The 19917-nt window shown below is 46.5% G+C and overlaps 2 protein-coding genes across 6 annotated transcripts in view; both read right to left on the bottom strand.

Annotated features, from left to right (window-relative positions):
• Positions 1–478: 478 nt before the first annotated feature.
• SH3D21 (SH3 domain containing 21) lies at positions 479–10991 on the bottom strand. 2 transcript variants are annotated; one of them, XM_016147219.2, is made up of 17 exons: positions 9975–10991; positions 9689–9846; positions 9534–9597; positions 9154–9272; positions 8833–8923; positions 8602–8657; positions 8464–8509; positions 8219–8319; positions 8012–8098; positions 7753–7795; positions 2364–2457; positions 2215–2267; positions 2016–2110; positions 1670–1886; positions 1069–1519; positions 914–977; positions 479–840 (listed from the first exon to the last, which is right to left on the bottom strand). In XM_016147219.2, the coding sequence occupies exons 1-17, from the start codon at positions 9976–9978 to the stop codon at positions 769–771; spliced, it is 1815 nt and encodes a 604-aa protein (XP_016002705.1). In that variant the 5' UTR covers positions 9979–10991; the 3' UTR covers positions 479–768. The 2 variants fall into 2 exon arrangements, with proteins under 2 accessions (XP_016002705.1, XP_016002706.1); XM_016147220.2 differs by lacking the exons at positions 8833–8923; positions 9534–9597; positions 9689–9846; positions 9975–10991 and having other exon boundaries at positions 480–840; positions 1069–1886; positions 9154–9245.
• Positions 10992–11108: 117 nt separating this feature from the next.
• The window catches only part of THRAP3 (thyroid hormone receptor associated protein 3), a 65418-nt gene continuing 56609 nt past the window's right edge, over positions 11109–19917 (bottom strand). For all 4 annotated transcript variants that reach the window (XM_036231763.1, XM_016147209.2, XM_036231767.1 and 1 more), the window contains 5 exons: positions 19445–19529; positions 17336–17523; positions 15023–15215; positions 14456–14599; positions 11109–12645 (listed from right to left, as the gene is read on the bottom strand). In XM_036231763.1, coding sequence (XP_036087656.1) covers positions 12424–12645; positions 14456–14599; positions 15023–15215; positions 17336–17523; positions 19445–19529 — 832 coding nt within the window. In that variant the 3' untranslated portion in view covers positions 11109–12423. The remainder of the gene's footprint in view (positions 12646–14455; positions 14600–15022; positions 15216–17335; positions 17524–19444; positions 19530–19917) is intronic.

The following is a 19917-nucleotide window of genomic DNA, read 5'->3' as shown; positions in this document are numbered from 1 at the left end:
CTTGGTACACATGCTTGCGTTCACTTTACGGATGACGACACACTCCACCACCTTACTAGTCTCATACAGAAGTATCACTTGCATTCTTTACCCACAAATGCATTCCTTATTGGCAAACGCCTGGGCACATGTCACCCTGTCCCTACAAATGCCCTGGGTTCACGCATCACTGCAATCTCACACACACCCGTCCTCAGAACCCTGACCTTGACGCTAAGGCGCTATTAGCTCCAGTGTAACCATGTGTGCCTGAGCGGGGCTGTGGAATTGGTGTCTGGTTTGAGGTGTGTTCCTGTGAGTCCTAATGAGTGGACAGTGTGGCCACCTGGGAGGGGTCTGGGCTCGAACTCGAAAGCGGGGGCCCCCGGCCCCTCTGGCGCACAGCTGGATTCCGGAATCCGGGCCGAAGGCAGAACCCGGCCCGCCTGGGCCCCTCCTGCAGTCTGGTGTCGGAAGGAGACGCCCCCCACCCCCACCCCCGCCATCCGGTGGGTAAAAATAGCCGCGCGCGCGCAGGCCTTGGGAACTGTAATGGGAGCCACATGTTGGCCAGATGTGCCCGGGAGAGACCGCCAGGAATGCGGAGCGCCGGGGGCGTCAGCCCCGCCCCTGCCGCACAGGCCCCGCCCCCGCAAGGACCAGGCAGGCGCTGCGTGCTTACACCGCAGTTTACTTTCTTGGGTTTCTGAAAGTCGTGTGCGCAAGGACAAGGGTGGCCAGAGCCAGACTCCCCTCCAGGCCCTGCCGTGGTCCCTCCCGGGCTCCCCCTCACTGCGTCTGCGTCTGCGCATGGCTAGAGTCCCGACTCCGGGACTCCAGGGTCCTCCGCTTCATTTGAACCTAGTTGGAAGAGCGCGTCAGGGGCGGGCCAACCATCGCCCCCTCCCTATTGGGGAGCCGTACCCCCACCCACCTCCAGCAACAGGCGCTTCTCCCTCTCGCTCTTCAGCTCCTCCCAGATGTCGGTCAACTTCCTTCTGTGGATGGGAGAGCAAGGGGAAGGGGTGGGCCGGGCTGGCTTAGAACCCCCGCCCCCCATCTCCCTCCCCCCTCCCCCCTCCCACTTACTCCAGCTGCGCTCCCATCAGCTCCAGCGCCCTCCTTAAAGACTCCACCTGGTCCTGAAGCCTCATTATGTCATCTCGGTCACTTTTGCTGTCCGTGGGATTTTGCGGGACCAGTGAGTGGAGGGTGGGAGTTTCTTGAGGGTCTGGAGCCGGCTTGATAGGATGTGGATCCTTTTGAGCAGGGGCTACTTCTTTGAGGGGCACCTCCTCTTTGGGGGTACTCTCATCCTTTGCAGGTGCCTCCTCCAGTAGGGTGGAGGCCTCATTTGGGGGATGCGCCCTCTCAAGAGCAGGCATGAACCCTGGCTTGGCCTCAGACTGGAGTACGGAGCTGTCCCTCTTATCCAGGGGGTGTCTCATCTTGCTGAGGTGGGGTTCCTCTGGTAAGTGGACCTGCTTCCGGGGCTGAGCCTTATTAACCGGAAGAGACTTGCCCTTGGGCAGGGCTGCCTCTAGAAAAAAGGGATGGAGCTGAGTGTTTTCCCCAGTGGAGGCCTCTTCAGAGAGCACCTGCTTCTGGGTCAAGGCCTTTTCTATAGTGGAGGCCTTGTCCCCAGAAGGTGCCATCTTTGGGCCAGGGACTTCATCTTCAGATGGTTCACCTGGGGCAGGGACCTGATCCACTAGAACAACACTGTCTGGGCCGGGGGCTTTGTCCTCCAAAGTTTGGGTCTCCTCTGGGATGGGGTCCTTATCTGGAGTCAGGATTTCCTCTGGGCTGGGGACCTTTTCCGGAGAAGAAATCTTCCGCAGGTTAGGGGTCTTGCCCAGAGTAGGGGTTTTATTCATAGAGGCTTTTGCTCGGCTGCTCCGCTCCTCCTGTGGTGATGGGGTTGAGGTCTCAGCTGAGGGCTCCCCTAGGCCTGGGATCCTTCACCCTCACATAATACACCCCTGGAAAGCAGGCTCAGCCCAGTCTCCCCCTCCACCACATCGCGGGCCTCTCACCTGACTGGTTGCAAAGCGTTGCCGGGAAGCCTGGGCTCTGGATCGCTTTCTGCCAGGGTGGCCTGGACCCCCGCTGAGGAGGCTGCCATTGGAGCCTATGAGAGCAGAACTTCAGGGACTCAGGCCTAGTCTGACCCTGAGTCTCTCCCCATCTCTGTCCCCCAGTCCTAACCCCACTGACAGAGGCAGTGAGTCTTACCAGGGTCTCGGGAGGGGTGCTTCTGACCATCTCCACCAGGAGTCCGAGATGGCCTGCAACATATCCCCATGAGACCCAGGGGGTGGGGGACAGAGAGCAGCATTTCCTTTGTACCCTCATCCTTCTCCCAATCCCACTCTGCTCCTTACTTGGCTTTGCTGTGCCCAGTAGGGGCTGTCATCAGCTTCTTGACTGTAGGGAGGGCTGTTTTGGTCATCATCTTTTTTGGTTCCTTAATAGGAGCTGGGAGGGAAGAAAGGAGTGTGGCATTTGTTTACTCACTTGTCCATCCGAGCGTAGCTGGCCCTTGCCTGTGTTGTACACAGGGGACTAGGGACAGTAGATCAATCATATTTGACTTTGCCTCCTGGGAGCTCTGTGGAAGCTGACCACCCTCAGGCCACAGGGGCATAAGGAACTATGGAAGCGCCCCAAAGAGTTGTCAGGAAAGACTTTGTAGGGGAGATGCCTCTAAATCCTGTCAGTCAGTTTTTTATCCAACCTTTTCTAAGACCTGCCCCTGTTTAGTGCCATGACTGCGTCCCTGCTTCAGCCTTCATCTTTGTCCTGGACCACGGCAACAACCTTCCAGTTCACCCTCCCTTGAACTTCTACTTCATTTACTCCTAAGAGATCTCACCCAGTCTTATGGGTTTAATTATCACCAGTAAGCCAACAACTCCCAAATTTTCAACTCCACCTCCTTCTTGTTCCCTGAACTCCAGACTCATCTCTGACTGCTTTCTCATTATTTCCACTTGGACAGCTAACGGACATCACACACTCAACATACCCAAAACTAATCTCTTGCTTCCCAATCTCCTTGTCCCCTGAATCTTTCCCTTTCCCAGTGTTCCCCATCTCATCCATTCACCCACTTGCGCAGAAGACAAGATGAGGAGTCTTTTTTTGACCCTTTTATACCTTTACACTGCACATTCAATCTATCAGTATATCCTGTCCGCTCTACCTTTAAAACATGTCCTGAATCCAACCACGTGTCACTACTTCCACCACTAAGAACTCTAGATCAAGTTACCACTGTCTTCACCTGCACTATTGCAACAGCTTCCAACCTGGGCTTTGGCTGCACTCACCCTGCCTATGGTATGCTCTGACCCCAGCAGCCAGAGTGAACTCATGTTCTATCGGAGAAGCAGACATAAACAAAAGAAGTAAAACATGTAGTAACAGTTACTAAGTGCTACTGAGGAACAATGAGGGAGTGTATAATTTTAAATGGGGTGGTCAGAGAAGGCCACACTGAGGGGACATAAGAGTGAGCACCTGAAGGAAGTCACGCACAGTGACATTCGCATCCATGGACACGCGAACAGCCAGCCACTCTGGCACATGCACACATGCTGGAATTTACTCACGCACACATTATCACACAGATACATACTCAAACCCCCAGACACCGCGTCATAGTGAGCAAGAGCACGGATCCTATAACCAGACACCAGGCTTTGAATTTCTGTTCCGTGACTTGCCAGTTGTGTAAAAACTTGGGTAACTTAACTTCTCTGTGCCCCAATGTCCTCATCCACAAAACATGGATAACGATAGTACACATAGGGTTGTTGTGAAGTTTGGGGGACTTAACCTGTATGCGGGACTTAAAAAAATGTCTGGCATATAGTCAAAGCTCAGTAAATGTTAACTTTGATTTCTACTTCTTGTAGTATGGCAGATTAGGTGCTCTGTGGGGCCCTCCCACTAGAAAGCAATCATATCCTGCTTGGGTTACAATTTGGGGACATTTATAAGGGGAGGGTCACAAAACAGGGAGAAACTGGGGCCAGAATGGTGGTGAGAGGGCAGCGCTACCACTGAGTCTGGAGCCTATGATGAGGAGCAGGTGTCCCAGGTTCTGCTCCCTTGGCTCACCATGGACCCAAAACTTAGTCACCACACAGCAGTGAGACCTGTGCACCACTCTCTTCTGGAGAGCCGAAGTGGTCTCTGGTGGTTGGTGCCCTCAGGCTCCTGGCAGAAATAGAATTAAGTCCTCTCTGGAAGAAGTCTCCCCCTGCTTAGGTGTACAAGACTCTCACAGATTGAGATCAAGTCATGAGCTCACACGCAAAGATCACAAAACACATAAGAAAGCAGGCCACTGAGAGTGGGAGTCAGCAGATATAACACACAGCGGATACTGGAATTGTCAGGTAGAGAACACAGCACTGCTCTGTAATTATTGAAGAAATAAAGAATGAACCTGCAACAACGGGACCATCAGGAATAAACAGGCAGATTAGGGGCGGGGGAAAGGAAGCTAAACTACTAAAGATGAAAAGCAGCACTCTTGAAAGAAAACGAAAGGTATAGGTTAAACAGAGTAAACATTGGCAAAAAGCTATAGAGAGAATTAATAAACTAGAAGTATAGTGAGAAAGGAGTGAAAATTTTGAAAATGTTCAAAGGAATGGATAACAGAAGCAGGGCTTAGACTAAGGCTGAGTAAGGTGATGGATAAATCGGTACCCCACACGGCAACTTACAAAGCTGGACAAAAAATGACAAAGCAACTATTTTAGTACTCTGGAAATTGATAATCTGAGAAGCATTTATACTTAGTGGTGTTCTTGCCTATCCCTCCACACCATCTTCCTCCCCAAGCTTGGTACATGTAGACTTCTGGCAGTGTGGGGAGCAGGTTGCAGATCAGCAGCTTCACTGCCATGGTTGAAGGGAACTCAGTTAATCTGGGGAGTAATCTTGGATTTGACATTGGTTTCAAAGACATAACACCAAAAGCCAAGCAACCAAAGAAAAAATAGATAAATGAGATTTCATCAAAATTTTATAAATTTGTGCATCAAAGGACACAAGAAAAAAAGAACTTTAAAATATTGCAAAATAATTATGATTAATATAGTCTAAACTCACCAATTTATCACTAAATATAAAGACTGACAGACTACAGTGAAAAAACAAAGGTACTTTCTAGATATCTGTTGTACAACAATATACATAGTTAACACTAAAAAAATGAGTTAAGATGGTCAATTTTATTTGTTTTTTTACCACGATTTTTTTTTTTAAAAAAAGATATAAATGATTTTTTAAATTACTTGAATATATTAACTCTGGTGAGATTGAACGAGGAAAAAAGAGGGAAAAATTCTTAGAAATAAAGAGACTATAACTGCAGAGACAGAAGAGATATAAAAGTTTATACGAGAATATTATGAACAACTTTACACAAATAATTAGAAAACATCAATCGAATGGGTAATTAAAAATCTGTAACTCACAAAACTGATTCAAAAATTCTAGCCAGATTTTTGGCCAGCCATTGTTACCCAAGGACCAGGAGACCAAATGCTGTCTGTTCAAGTCTCCTAAGGTACAAGATTTCTTCCCCTCTGAGTTTCAAGGTGAAGCCATTTGAAGAGCAGTTGTAAAGGGGTCTTTGCAGATGTAATCAAGCTAAAATGAGCTCATACTGGATTAGGCTGGAACCCAAACCAATGACTGGTGTCCTTATTAGAAGAAGGAAACTAGGACTCAGTCACTCAGGGCAGAAGACCATGTAAAGACGGAGGCAGAGAATGGAGTGATGCGTCTACAAGCCAAGGACTGTGAGCAGCTTCCAAAAGCTAAGAGGAAGCAAGGAAATAGTCTTCCCTAGAACCTTCACAGAGAACGTGGCCATGCCGTCTTGATTTCAAATTTCTAGCCTCTAGAAATGTGAGAGAGTAAGTTTCTGTTATTTTAAGGCACAAAGAAAGAAAGAAAAGGACAGGATTTTAGCCAGACTTGCTTATCTTATAACTATCAAAGAAATTTAAGTACTTTTTTCCCATAATGGAAAAAAACAGGGCCAGATGAATTTCCTGGCAAGTTTTACCAGCTTTCTTGGAAAGATGATTCCCCCTTTAAATAACATCTACCAGATAATTAAAAAACAAAATACACACTCCTTAACTCATTCGTGGAACAGTATAACATTGATAATCAGATGAAAATGGTAAAATTACATGCAAAAATCTTAAGAAAAACTGAAGAAGTATTCTAATAGTATATGAAAAGGTAATAAATTATGACCAATATGAATTTATCCCAGGAATGCAAGGATGGCTTAATATTAGAAAATTCTACAAATGTCATTCATCACATTGACAAATTAAAGGAAAAAACCCATATAATCATTGCAAAACATTCATAAAATCAACTTGAGAAAATGTGACATCGAGTCTTGATAAAAATTCTAAGTAAACTAGAACGAGAAAGGACCTTCCTTAGCCTGACAAAAAGATATATACAAAAGATCTAAGCACACATCACTGTTAAAGAGGAAGTTAGAAGCATTCCATTTAAAATCAAGAACATGGTAATGATATACAGCTTCACTACTTCTATTACATATTGTATTGAGAGCCTACCCAATATAGTGTAAAAAAAAAAAAAAAAAAAAGGCATAAGGGACCAAAACTGTCATTACTCACAGATGACATGGCTCTCTTCACAGAAAATTTATTGAGAATCTATAGGTCTATGGCCATGCCACCCTGAATGTGCCCGATCTCGTCTGATCTCAGAAGCTAGTACTTGGATGGGAGACCACTAGGAATACCAGGTGCTGTAGGCGTTAAAAAAAAAAAAAAGAATCTAAAGATAAATTACTTGGAAAAAATCAGTTACCACCATGGCTGGCTATAAAATCAAGATACATAAATCTATGCATTTCTATATTCCTATAATAAACGGAAGGCTATCTAATTTTTTGATGATACAATAAAAACTCTGAGGTATCAAGGAATAAATACTATAAAAGTTGTGTAAAACACATGCAGAAAATAATAAAGGATGCTGGAACAACAGACTGTCCCTATGGAAAAGGTTTAATTGGATTGCCCATTAAAATCAATGCTACAGAGATAAAAGCATTTAAAAATGAAAAGCAACACTTTAAAAGTCTTAAAGAAAATATAAATAACTCTCTGAACTTGGGGCAGAGAGAATTTCTTAAATAAGAAAAAACATGCATGCTAACCATTAAAGATTGATATGTTTGCATTAAAAGAACTCTTGTTCATCAATAAAAATCATTAAAAAAAAAGACAATACACAAACTAAGAGCAAATATCTGTAACATGTATAACCTACACAGGATTGGTATTCAGAAAATAAAAAGAACTCCAACAAATTATTACTAAATAGGGAAATGCAAATTAAGTCCACAATGAGATGCTATTTTGTACCTATTAGTTTCATAAAAATGAAATCTGGTTAATACCAAGTGTTGAAGAGGATTTGAATCAACAGGAGCTCTTACACAAATGGTGGAGTGTTTAAGTATAAAATCACTTTGGAAGCCAAATTGACTTTACCTCATAAAAGTTGAACATTTATATAACCTATAATCTAGCAGAGCCACTCCTAGAATTATATCCTAAAGAAGCAATTATAACTGCATACCCTAAGCTCCTAAGGCGGTGTACTGGACCACTGAGGCACTGTGGGTATTTATAGACAACTGCACCAATGGATCTCCCAGTCCCCCTAATCCCAGGCTTCCCAGGCACCCACCTGATTCTTGGGGTACCACTTTTCGTGGGGCCAGCTTCTTGATCTGCGCAGAAAAGAAGTATCAGAATCCAAAGAGAAACCCCCGCATTTCTAGTATCAGAATCTGAAGAAAAGCCCCCACATTTCTAGATCTACTCTCATTTACGGGTGACCCTCCAGCTGTGCCCCATGAGCACCATGACCCCCAACTTTCTCTGGAGTAGCCTGTCCCCACCACTTACTACCACACACACACACACTTGTCTGGCTCTGTACTCACTGGGGGTGGTGGAAGCACAAAGTTGTCTGGGAAAACTCCTCTTCTGCCTTGACACTCTCCTTCCCACCAGCCTATATCCTCTGTGGTCTGGGAGAGAAAGATGCTGTGGGGAAAGTGATCCAGGTCCCCAAGCTCCTTCCTCCCCAGGTCCCACCCCTTCTCAACTTGCCCTTCCCTGTGCCCTCCCCTGCCCTGTTGCTTTCATACCTTCCTCAGTACTTTCACCTCGTCCCCCCTTCGCAGTGCCAACTCATCTGGGGCCTCAGGGTGGTAGTCAAACAGCACCCTATAGGTCTCGGGGCAGGAGACTAAGGGGAGGTCAGTCCTCTGAAGTCAACTCCTCTCCCCAAATCTGTTAGCAGCTCCCTCTTCCCTCAGCCTAGCTGGGTCCCCACCCCCCAAGGTCAGAGAAGCTTGGGGAAGAGAGTTCCAAAGGTCACTTTGGTGCTCACCTGTCCGCAGGTAGTCTGGAGGGCTGTCATAGGTCAGGCTGCTCAGCTAGTGAGGGCAGGGTAAGGGAGGAACAAAAGCTGAGCCTCCAACTCCCCTATGAGGGACACACCACCTCTGTGCCACTCTACCCAATTTACCTTGGGAGGCCGCTGGGGCTCAGGGCTGACTGATGGCATGTCTGAGTTACCAAGGCCTAGTGAGGGATAGGGAGGTTAGAGGGATGTAATTCACAGGTTACATTATGGGAGAGGTCAAAGGGGTCACAGGGTCAGGATGTGTGGATCACAGGTTCAAGCCACTGAGTGGGTCACTGGAGACTGCAGAGTCTGGTCACAGGCTCTCAAGGGGTCACAGGGTCCAGGTCTCACTTGGGGGCCCACTGTCCAGCAACTCCACAAAGTTGGATGGGAAGGCTCCCAGCTGCCCGTTCTTCTTCCCCAGCCACCAGCCGTCCTCAATCTGGGGAGGGGAGGACGCAGGTGCATCTGGTTCTGACGCAAGGACCTCTCTATTAACCGTACACACTTGATTCTGCCCCAGTTCTACCAGATGACCCCTCCTCCCTTGCTCTTTTCCATCTTTACGCCCTTCACCATTCCCATCGCCCACACCCTCACTTCATCCATCTCCCTTCACCCGGGACAAACTCCATATCTCCCCCAAACTGTCTCATCACTTTACCCCCTCACCTCCTTTATCACTTCCACAATATCCCCCGCTTGTAACTTCAGCTCGTCCACCTGCTCTGGGTTATAGTTGAAGTTCACTTTGCACCATCTTTGGGGGTCCCGAGATTTGGCGGGGCGACCTAGGTGGGGGAACGTGAGCGAGGCCGCTTGAGCTCGGTGCCCCTGTCGGCTGAGCTGGAGGAAAGGCGGGGTCTGCCGGGGCCGGGCTAAGTACTCCAGGCCCCGCCCTAGGGCGGAGCATTGTGCTCGAAAGCCAATCACAGACAGCAAAACTGCCGAGGGGCCCCGCCCAGAGCCGCGCCCGTCGTGGGGAGCAAGGCAGTCAGGGTCTACCGGATGGCGCCTGCTCCTCGTGGCCTCCCACCCGCCCAGGCGCTCACCTCGGCGGCGCGCACAGCGTGGTTCCGGCGCCTCCCCCGCGCCACGCAGTGTCTCCGGGATCTCCTGGAAATGAGAGCACAAGGGAGGGGTCTCAGTTCCCCGGGTGCGCGCTGAGACACCCTCGTCCCCAGCCCGCTCTCCGGCCCCGCCTCACCTGCACCAGGTGCTCGGGAAAGAGTCCACAATGGCCCCCCAGTTCTCCGCGCAACCAGCCCCGTGCGGGTCCTTTGCACACCTCCTGGACCACGTCCCCGGGCGCCAAACTCAGCTCGCCCTCCTTCTGCGCGCGGTATCCGGCCAAGACCAGCACCTCTGTGGACGGAAACGCGGCTCAGAAGGGCCCATTCGGACAGCGGAAGAGCAGGGTGGTCGTGTATAGGTTTTTGCTGCCATTTCCACACCTTTGCGTAGAGGAGCCACCCCAAACCCTCTACACATACCCATGGCTTGCGGGGCGCCCTCCAGAGCCGGACAAGGAAAGTAGTGCGATCCAGCCAGCAGCTGAGTACTGGGCCGGGGTAGGCTGGGACGAGCTACGAGTGTAGCAAAGGAGGCGGAGACACGAGCGGATAGGTCGGGCTCCAGGTGCTGGAAGTGGGTGTAGGAGAGGGGGATGGCCCGGCTCAGCCGGTTCAGCCCCCAACCCAGAGGTAAGGACTCCAGGACCTCCGGCCAGTGCTGGGGTCACAGTTCCCCCACCTGCTCTTGCCTGCCTAGTCACTTAAATTCTAGTCTAGCCATCTCCCCGCCTTCCAACCTTGGCCCGGAGGCTCCCACCCTCCTTTTGCAGCCTTCCTCGCCTATCCCAGCTGGCGAGGTTTTAGCTGCAAGGGAAGTAGGGAGAGGCACATACCAGGGTGCCCCCCTTCACTCCCGGCAGGCAGCAACCGCTCCGAGGCGGGCCCTGGGTGGAGGGGCGTGGTTGCTCTTGTGCGCACGAAGCTGCTCATGGTATACTTTTCTCCGGGGAGGTGTATCCCTCTTCGACCCCCGCCAGAGGAAGAGGAAAATTGCAAAGATGCCTCCAGTTTGGTTTCAGAAAACACTATCGGATTCTCTTGGGGTGGGGTGAAGGGCGGGGGGGGGGGGCGGGGCGGCGAGAAGAAGGCACTTTAGGTCTCAATGCTTTTGCTGGCTACAGCCAAGTCCAGAGCTGGTAAGTAGTTTAGAGCCCACCTAGTGCCCATGCCATGTGGGCTAGGCTCTTTTAATATTCCAGTTCAGTGAAACACAGAGGAGGCTGAGGCTGTTATTCACAACCTATGGTCCCTGCCCCACCACCACGGAAGACAGAGTCCTAGCTCATGACACCACTGTGAAAAAATCTGGTTCTCCTGGAGTGTCCAAGGTACAGGATGAAGCAGAACCTTCATGGGCATGAGTTTACTAGTCAGCAAAGGGGTGCCTGAGGCTCCTCCCAGAATAAGGGAGTGTGGTAGCCGGGAAACAGTCTGGGCCCAGCCCCAATAGACATTTTGTCTTCCAGGTTCCCTTGAAGCTGCTATGGGAGATATCCACCAACCCTCAACACGCGCACACACCCAGGGTGACAATGACCAGAGCCCATTTACATCTGCGACTTCATTTATTTATTTTTTTTATTTGCAGGAGGAGTTGAAACAAATTTTAAGGGTTTTTTTCCCCCTAAACATGAATCATTCAAGTAAAACCAACTTAACTATAGAAATGTAGCAAAGTAAGGGGAAAGTAGCACAACAACCCAAGAGGCTAAGGTTGGGAGGGAAAGAGGTGGGTGCAGTCCGCATATACCATATGCATAAACGCCATATGATTCACCTGCTCAGGACCGCCTCCCCAGAAGGCAAGCACAAGGACCCATTTTAAGAGGATGTTTTCCCCCAAACATCTGAGAATATTTCAACTTAAAGCTTAAGGTTAAAAAAAAAAAGATAAAAGAAAACCCCACACACCACCCAGCCATAACCACCTTCCTTAATTGATCATAGGAGTTTCTTTTCATTTTATAAAAAGATTAATAAAAAATATTGAAAAAATTATTTTCTCATCTTATATTTGTAAAGATAATAGAATTCAGAAGTTTCTTAGAAAACAGACCAGAAACTGCCATCCAGTTTCCACCCCTGTTGCTGAGAGGATCAGCAGGACTAGAAAGTTGGGACACTGGAGCTGCTGGTGGAGACTGGGAAGCCCAGCCAAGAAGAAATCAGAAAAGACTGGGGGGGAGGGGGCGCGTGGGGCGTGGTTAGGAGCAACACCATGTGATGCATGGTTGTGCATATAGGGGAACACAAGGTGGTCAGAAAGGCCTTGAACTCCTCCTCGACATACAAAACCGATTTTTACAAAGATCCAAGCAGTTTGGTCCCAAACTGAGGTGAACATTTCAATTTTTATTCACATGCTTTGTTTTCTCTTTTAAGAATCAAAGTTGCCCAAATTAAATCTGTCTAATGTTACTACATATGCCTTTAAAAAAAAAAAAGAAAGAAAAAAAAAGGACTTTTAAAACCAGGATAGGGGAGAAGAGATTAAAAATCACCAAAGTAGTTTTAGCTCCAAATGAAATGAAATTAAGAATAAAACTGTTGGTTTCTAATAGGGAACAAACCAAAATCAAAGTATCGCTCTCCCCTCCCTACCCCAGCTCCCACCCCACACACCAACAACAAATGAGAAACACAGCTAAAGCCCAAAGTGTTGTATTCTGCTCAAGAGCTGGGCCTGACCCCAGGCTCCATGGCCAGCCACCTCTGTCCAGTGGGACACAGCGCCAAGGATGCTTTTGGCTGTAGTAGGATTCTGCATGGCTGGTGGGGGGTAGGGTTGGGGCTCATCTGTTTAGCTCTTCACCAGCCATCTTCCCAGCGCCTCTGTTCTCCTGGGCAGGGGTACTCATCAGAGTGGCCCCTACTCAGTGGTGGGCTGTAAATTGTCCTTCTCTTCTCGGTTCTCTGTCCCACTCTCGTCATCTTCAATCTCGCCTTCTTCCCCACTGAACTTGTCATGGGCCCATTTAGGGCTGGTGCTGGATTTCCGGAACATGAACCGGCCCCGTCCCCGGGGAAAGGCTCCTCGGCCCCGTCCCCGGCTCACCCACTTCTCACTGCCTTCTCCTTCCCGGTCGTCATGCTGAGAGAAAAAAAACATTGCCATCAATGCCAGAGTGAACCCAATTCTCTGTATTCACCCAAATATGACTTTCTCAAAAGAATCTATGTCCTCACCCACTTTTTGCTCCTCTTCTGTCCTCCCTATTCCCCACTCCAAAGGTGCTACTACTGATTCAGATCCAAGAGAATATTTAGTTGAGTGCCTGAGGAATGCTAAAGCAGTAGCTTGGGCATCATGATGATGATAAAATCTTCACTGAGCACCAAAAGACCTTTATATGCATTATCTCATTTAATCCTCACATCTACCCTATCATTATCACTCTCTACTATGCAAATGAGGAAAGAGGAACTTGGAAGTAAATCCATATTATTTAGCATATCATCTCTCAGAGAAAGCCAATCACACCAAAACAGGAAACTGATCTTGGTTGTTAGGCAGCTAACAGAGGAAGCAACAATCAGAATACATAACTGGGGCTTCCAACCTTCCTTACTTTCCCCACCTCCAGCCAAGAACAGATAGCAAGACCAAGAACAAATGATCTGCTCATGGTCTCAGCCCAGTTAGTGGCAAAGGCAGGATCAAAAACCAGCCTCCATTCTTTATCTTATATCTCCCCTCTTTAATTTTAGACAAAGAGGCAGTATGGCGAGGTAGGAAAAAAACACTGCCTACATCTCAAACAATCCTTGCTCTGATGATCTAATGAAGAAGAAGAAAGGATCCAATGAAAGAGTAAGAATTCTGAAAACTAAAGAATTTGGAAAAGTAGAAGTCGTTGCTACCTCATCAGCTCCCTGGCTTCAGAGTGTAAAGCACCCACTAATGCAAGCAGGGCTGGGCTCCTGGGCTCAGCGAAGGGCCAGCTGCTTCCTAACCGGATTGCTTGCTGACATGTCTAAATACATCAGGTCGGCTATGCAGCTTCAGGTGGCAAACAGGGACTGGGAAAAGGGCTGTGTGCGGGCTTTAATCCACCCGCTCCCCCACTGCAGTCCCACTCTAGCACCTATCCTGGGCCCAGCCAACATTTCCCTTCCCTAGATATAGTTTCAAGTTTCCTCTAGGAGTCTCAAAGCAGCTCCCAGGCAGCCCTAGAAAAACCAAGGTAGCTGTGCACAGTCATCTATACAAAAGCCTGTTTCCTAGCTGTGCAATTGACAAGAGATCCACACCAGCCCTTCTCAAAGGTGACAGAGACTCAGCTCCAAGTTTACCTTGGTTACTACACTCGAGTGTCACATCTGCTTGATCTAAACCTGCTGTTAACATAGCAAAGCCAAGAGTTCTCTCACTGGCCAGGGAGTTCAGGCTAGAATAGCACCAACCTGAGAGGGGGAGAGAGAATCAAAAGGTGCCTGGTACTTGGGAATGACCATCAGCTTAGATGACAGAAGCCCCAGTGGCATTTCATTATGGAGACAGAGCCTCTTCCTCAAAGAGATCCTGAGCTGTCATTCCTGTCAATCCTGCACTGGGAGTGACATAGTGGAACTGTGGCCTAAGGGGAGGGTTACAGCTCTTCTCTTGAGTAGAGGTGGAGGGAGTCCAAGGGTGGGGTGGGTGAGTAGAAAAACAAGTTCACAGACTAAAAGGCAAGAGCAACCCTTCTTGTTTATCCTGGAATCCGTAAACATCTCTGATAAACCCTTTCAAGGTGAGGACCGCCTCTCCAGAACACTCCTATTGCCAACACTTTACTGTCCCACAAGTACACATCCCCCCCACCTGCCCCCCTGCCCCCGGAGAGCAAGATGCCTACACACTTGAAGCCCTGATATGAGCTACTGTGTGTGGCCCTTCCTGATCATCCCCAGATGCATACCAGGTAATACTTTTTGCTTTTCGGTGTGTACTCAGGGTCCCATTCCTCCTCCCGGTTTCTCTTTTGAAAATCATTGTTGCTGCTGCTGTTGTTGTTGCCAGAGTAGTTGCCTCTACCCCAGCCTCTCCCTCTGGCTCGAAATTGCTGTGACAATAAACAGGGAAAAGGAACAAAGAACCATATCATGAACAGAGAAAAACACTCTGCGTTCCGTTCCAACACAGAACAGACAGCTGTCTTCCAGTCAATATGCTGGTCATCTGGTTTCTAGCCATTCTCTTTCTGTTCATCTTAAGTTTATAGCCAGAGGACAACATGGCACAGGGCCTCCCAAAGAGCCAAGCACACAGCAGCAGCAGCCAAGATATGTTAGGAAATTCTGAGTCGAGAAGCCCTACAAGATTCTCTAGTTCACTCATTATGATTACAAAAAATATAAATGGAAAGCCTGAGTAACAAGAAACCACAGATAATGAAGGGCAACCAAACTGGTATTCTGATAAACACATAACTAGAATTAGTGGGAGTAGGGACTTAGAGAAAAGGGGAGGGGAGGCAGGGTCTTACAAAGGCCCCTCGAGCTCTGCCTCTTTCACTTGGACCCACGAAGTCTTTGGTCCCCAGTCTCGATTTGTCAAAGCCCGTAGTGCTCTCCTCTCTCTCCTCCGTCTCTTCGGTGTACTCCTCCGCTTTGTAGGAGTGGGATGACTGGGAGGAAGAGGATGATGACCTGGACCGGTCTCGGGCTCTTCGGTGCTTCCTATGAGAACAGAAGAGCCAGGGAAATCAATAAGCCTCTAGGGTACAGTCCTTGGCTAGGTAGGGCCACCTGGATAAGCAGCACAGGGCACTCGGGGGTCTGTCTGTGATGAAGATGAATAACCTAAAAGACCCCAACTCACTCCCAACTTACCCACCCGAGTGACCTGGGGAGCTTCTTCCTAATTTTGTCAGTCACATTCAGTGACACAGCTGTCTGAGCCTGTGATGAACATGGGACATATACATAAGGAGGAACAAGAGTCAATGGCCTCTGGTAGCTCAGTCTAATACATATGCATGAACCAGAAAGGCAGAAGGAAACTAACACTATACTGATTCCAACGTATATGGTACTGGGACAGAGGCTTTATATATTACGGCGTTTGTGCTTTACAGTACTTTTATTTCTCATAGGAAGAACACTACCTGTCTCATGGGGTTGCTCTAAAGATTAAAAAAACAAAGTACTTAAATACTTTACACTGACATATGAGGCATACAGTAAATGGCAACTATGATTATTCAGTATTATTCCATTTTGTACATAGGATTCAGGTGACAGAATCTATGAGCAGAACATAGATTCAAACCTAGCTTTAATTATACCACTATTTCACACACCACCTCCCACTGAGCTCAAACAGGTTATGCTGTTAAGCAAAGGGTCTTGTGAAACCTTTCCCAGAGTTACTGCCCTCCCCCTTCCCTTCATCTGGGGGAAATTACAGACTAGAGAAAATTAGACTGCAATGAGTCACTGTCTCCTTACTAGAGGTCAGTGCCAGCCCTACCTCTAGGGTAGGTTGTCACCAGCTGCCTCGAAGGCAGCAGAAGGGCCAGTCTCTCAGGGGTAGAGGGAGACTTATAGGGAGAAGTCAGCCAAGTGTTCACTGTCCTCCCTTCCTTCATCCTCCTCCATTATGAAAAGCACCTTGCCCCTCTCTCCTGCCCCCGCCACATTTGAAAAGCTCAAAATCTAAAATATTTGAATCCTACTAGCATTTGCTCATAATAACAGAAATCTAAGTTACTGTCAGAGGATTCTTATAATCTAGACATATAACTGACTCCTAAAAATTGGTGTTATTTCAAGAGGTTTTCGAAAGATCTGAGTCCCAGCACAGCCTTTTCGTGTGCTCCAGGGAAAGGAATCAGGATCAGTAATCCGAACCCAACCCTGAAATGCTTGAAGGGTTCTGCTCCTTTTCCACCAGTGGTAGCACTGAGATCTACTGTACCACCACTTCCATTCCCTGTCAAGGATTATCATTATGAGGTCCTTTATCAATGGGCAGCCTTGAAGTTACTAGGCCTCCTAATGCATAAATAACACAGTGGAACGGAAGATCTGAGCTTTGACGTCAACTGATATTTCTGTGATCTCAGACAAATCATACTCAGTTTAGCTTCTTTATCATTTAAATGGACAAACTGGGTTATCACATCAACTGTCCAACTTATCTCAAAGGATCTGATAATAATCAAATGAATATGAAAATGCTTCTCGGCTTAAGTTCAGAAACTGCAAAAGTGGTGTTGCTCCTTATGGGAAGGTGTGGGCTTCGATTCTCCTACATTTAATGAGAACATGATTAAAAAGTCACGGAACTTTGAAAAATGTAAACAGAAATGACAGGACCTTGGCATGAATGCTTCCCTATGAAGTTCAACAATGTTACCTTCAGAACTAGTTTAAATGGCATTTAAGATCAACAATCCTGTCCTATCTAGTTCCACAGTTTCTCTGACCAGCGTATTACATGATTTTAAGCCATTTCTAAAACATAACCTCCCCATGAAGATTTGTGATGAGAAAGAACATGTCTAAAATAACTACGTAAGGAATTTCCAAATGATTCTCCACACCGTCCTTATAGTTAACTCCTGATCACCCATGGGGCCTTCTTTAGACAAGGATGATCACACCGACTTTGATGCAAAAGTTCCGTTTTCATATTAGGGACCTTACTTGACAGTTGGGGGTATAAAAGAAACTGTACAAACGACTATCATTCCTAACCCTTAAGTTCTCTGGCTTGGAAGATCTGGTGTATGGCCTAAAGTGGGCAGCTGAGACTCCACTTAGGAGTCTGAATGAAGTGACAGGGGCTTACGTACTTCTGCTTCTTTGATCCTTTATGGGGTTTCTCGGTTTTCTCAGCTGATCTTTCCCTCGAGTGGCTTGAGTCTCTGGAATCCACCGATTCTCTTGATTTGCCTCGTTTAAGATCTCTCTCCTTATGTTTTTTACGCCGTTCAATATCAAGGCGGAGATCAACAGGATCATCTTTGTATTTTCCCTCAGCCTGTCAAAAGAGATATCAAAATGAAGGTTTTTGGGATTCGGGGCTGACAACTCAACCACCCCATAAATTGTTACTACTCTAATGGAGTGGTGTAGAGAAAGTACTAAGAATGTGAGGCACCTCACCCAAGTATGGGAGGGATGCAGATGTCCCAAGAAGTCACTTCATGAGAATCCCTTACATAGCCCAAACCAGTTCTTTAGAGTAATGATGATGACAGCCTCCTAAAAATGCTATATATTGAGCTGGCTTTGTTTCCTCTGTCTACCTGTAAAGATCTGACTGACCTACAAGGTGAGAAGGAAAACATCAGCTCTGAAAGGTGGTTGGTCAGGCTGGCTTTGGCTTAGTTACCACCATGAATGGAAATACTCCTATTATCCTTCCCCTACCTATACTGTGGCAGCCGCCCCAGGCTTAGCCTCTACTGGGAATCATTACTGAGTACTAAGTCCAACGACAGACAGTGAGAGGCTTGATTGAGCAGCCTTTCGAAATATGTAGTTATAATGAGAAATTTCTCTAGAGAGGGAGTATCAAAAACTAATGGAGAATTCATAAAGTGGCAATACCAGGTCAAAAGTTCATTAAAAAAAAAAGAAAAAAAATAGAAGAAAAAAAAATCTTTTCACTAATCTTTGCTAATAATCAGGGCATGTATACTACAGATACAGTATGAGCCCAGCAGCAGTCGCCTTCCACCCTAAACCAGCACAGCAAGGGTTTCAACAGTTTTTAGGAAACTCAGTGAGAGCAGAGATGCAAGGTGGTTTTAGGAACATTATACGGTAGGACCTCTCATGGGAAATGAGCAGTTCAATCTGTATTAACATTTTACTTACACAAGCTAGCAAGCTTTTTCTTGAAGTAAAGTTTAACTTTACTAAATAAGAGTGGTAGGCAGTAAGTAGGTTTATTTTATCACCACTGTTTCTGAGAGCCTACTAGGGGCCTCTGCACCTTCCAAAGACCAAAAAACAAAAACAAAATTGCAGCCGCTGCTCCCTTAGACAGTGCAGACAGCACCTCTAATGAGTCGGCTTTGTGAGGCATAGAGGACCAGATGTCTTCTGTTTCTAAGCCTGTGTTTCACATGTTAGTGTCAAGCTGGTGGATACTTGGAGAAAAAGAAAACGGGGATGGAAGAGAAGAGAGACTGTGCAAGAGTGCCTCTCGTCACATTCAACCAACACAACAAATGTTTGGAAAAAACTTGAAGATTACTGTACTTAGAAAAGCTTTCAGCAACATCGGAAGAGCCATCTCTAATTTTTAAATTTCAACTGTATATGTGAATGAAGGTCAATAAATACTATTTTTTAAAACTAGTATTTCACAGCAAAAGACTACATACAAGCTTTAACCTCTTAATAACAGTGTTTACGTGCATATCATTGCAAATGTAGCTGGGCTATCAAAGTAATGTTTAGCTTTAAAGCAGCAGTAACCAACAGATGATAGATATGGTACAATGTTAGAAAAAAAAACTGGACTAACTGTTTAAAACAGTCTACTAAGTTAAGATATGAATATTTCACTCTCCTCTGACATGCATGTCTTTTTGAAATCATGGTTGGAAATAGTGCATGTATATAGTTGATTTGATAATACTTACAAGCAGAAAAATATCACAAAAAGTTTCTTCTCTCATCATGGGCACTTGTTCCAAAACTCCTCTCTTTTTTTTCTCAAGCTCACCTCAATAGACTTTGGGGTCATTTACCATATTCTAACCACTTCACAAAGGTTGTTGATACATTTAATAAAAATTAACCCTTTGTAGTTCATTTTTAGAATTATGCCCATCCTTAAAAGAAAAACACAAACTTAAGTAGAGAGTAATTTAAACAAACACATTTCTGTCAAGTTCATGCCCAACGCACTCATTTTGTTGGAATTACTGATCAAAGCAACAGTTCACCTTGTAGCCAGGTTCCCGAGGGCTTTTCATTTCATCATGAGCCAAACCATGTTTTCTGAATGTACTGGGGGAAATGTCTATCCTCCTAAAATTGAAAACACAAAAATTGTCTGATATTCCACGGTATGAATATAGTACACATAATATTTTAGTTTGTAAGTTGAGTAATGAAATCACAGGCACTCCTTTTATTATGTTCTGTAACCAACATACATATTGCTTATACTCTGTACTTATATGCTTACACTCTCCCACATGTATGTACATGCATGTGCACAAAATCCCAATTTCTCATACTCTAACGGTAATGTCATTTCTCATTCCCTCCTAGTAATGTCATATCCAGGAAGAAAGACTCGCCTACAGACATGCTTATAATTCTGAGTTCACATCAAGACTACCAAAATAACTTCAAAGAGGGGCTTCATCTTGGGAACGAGAATGTAATGGCCCATTATTCACCTGTGAGAGTA

The sequence above is a fragment of the Rousettus aegyptiacus genome, unplaced genomic scaffold (genome assembly GCF_014176215.1).
Source record: "Rousettus aegyptiacus isolate mRouAeg1 unplaced genomic scaffold, mRouAeg1.p scaffold_m13_p_1, whole genome shotgun sequence".
In the NCBI taxonomy this organism is placed as follows: Eukaryota; Metazoa; Chordata; class Mammalia; order Chiroptera; family Pteropodidae; genus Rousettus; species Rousettus aegyptiacus.
Note: the sequence above shows the minus strand (reverse complement) of the source record. Positions and strands in the feature narration are given on the sequence as shown.

Bases quoted from the DNA above. Each gene is read 5' to 3' on its own strand.
- SH3D21 (XM_016147219.2), bottom strand. The intron at 9,598-9,688 runs GTGAGGCGGGGC...TCTCATTTCCAG, and splicing joins TTCCCGAGCACCTGGTGCAG to GAGATCCCGGAGACACTGCG. The intron at 2,268-2,363 runs GTAAGGAGCAGA...GATATGTTGCAG, and splicing joins ACTGGGCACAGCAAAGCCAA to GCCATCTCGGACTCCTGGTG.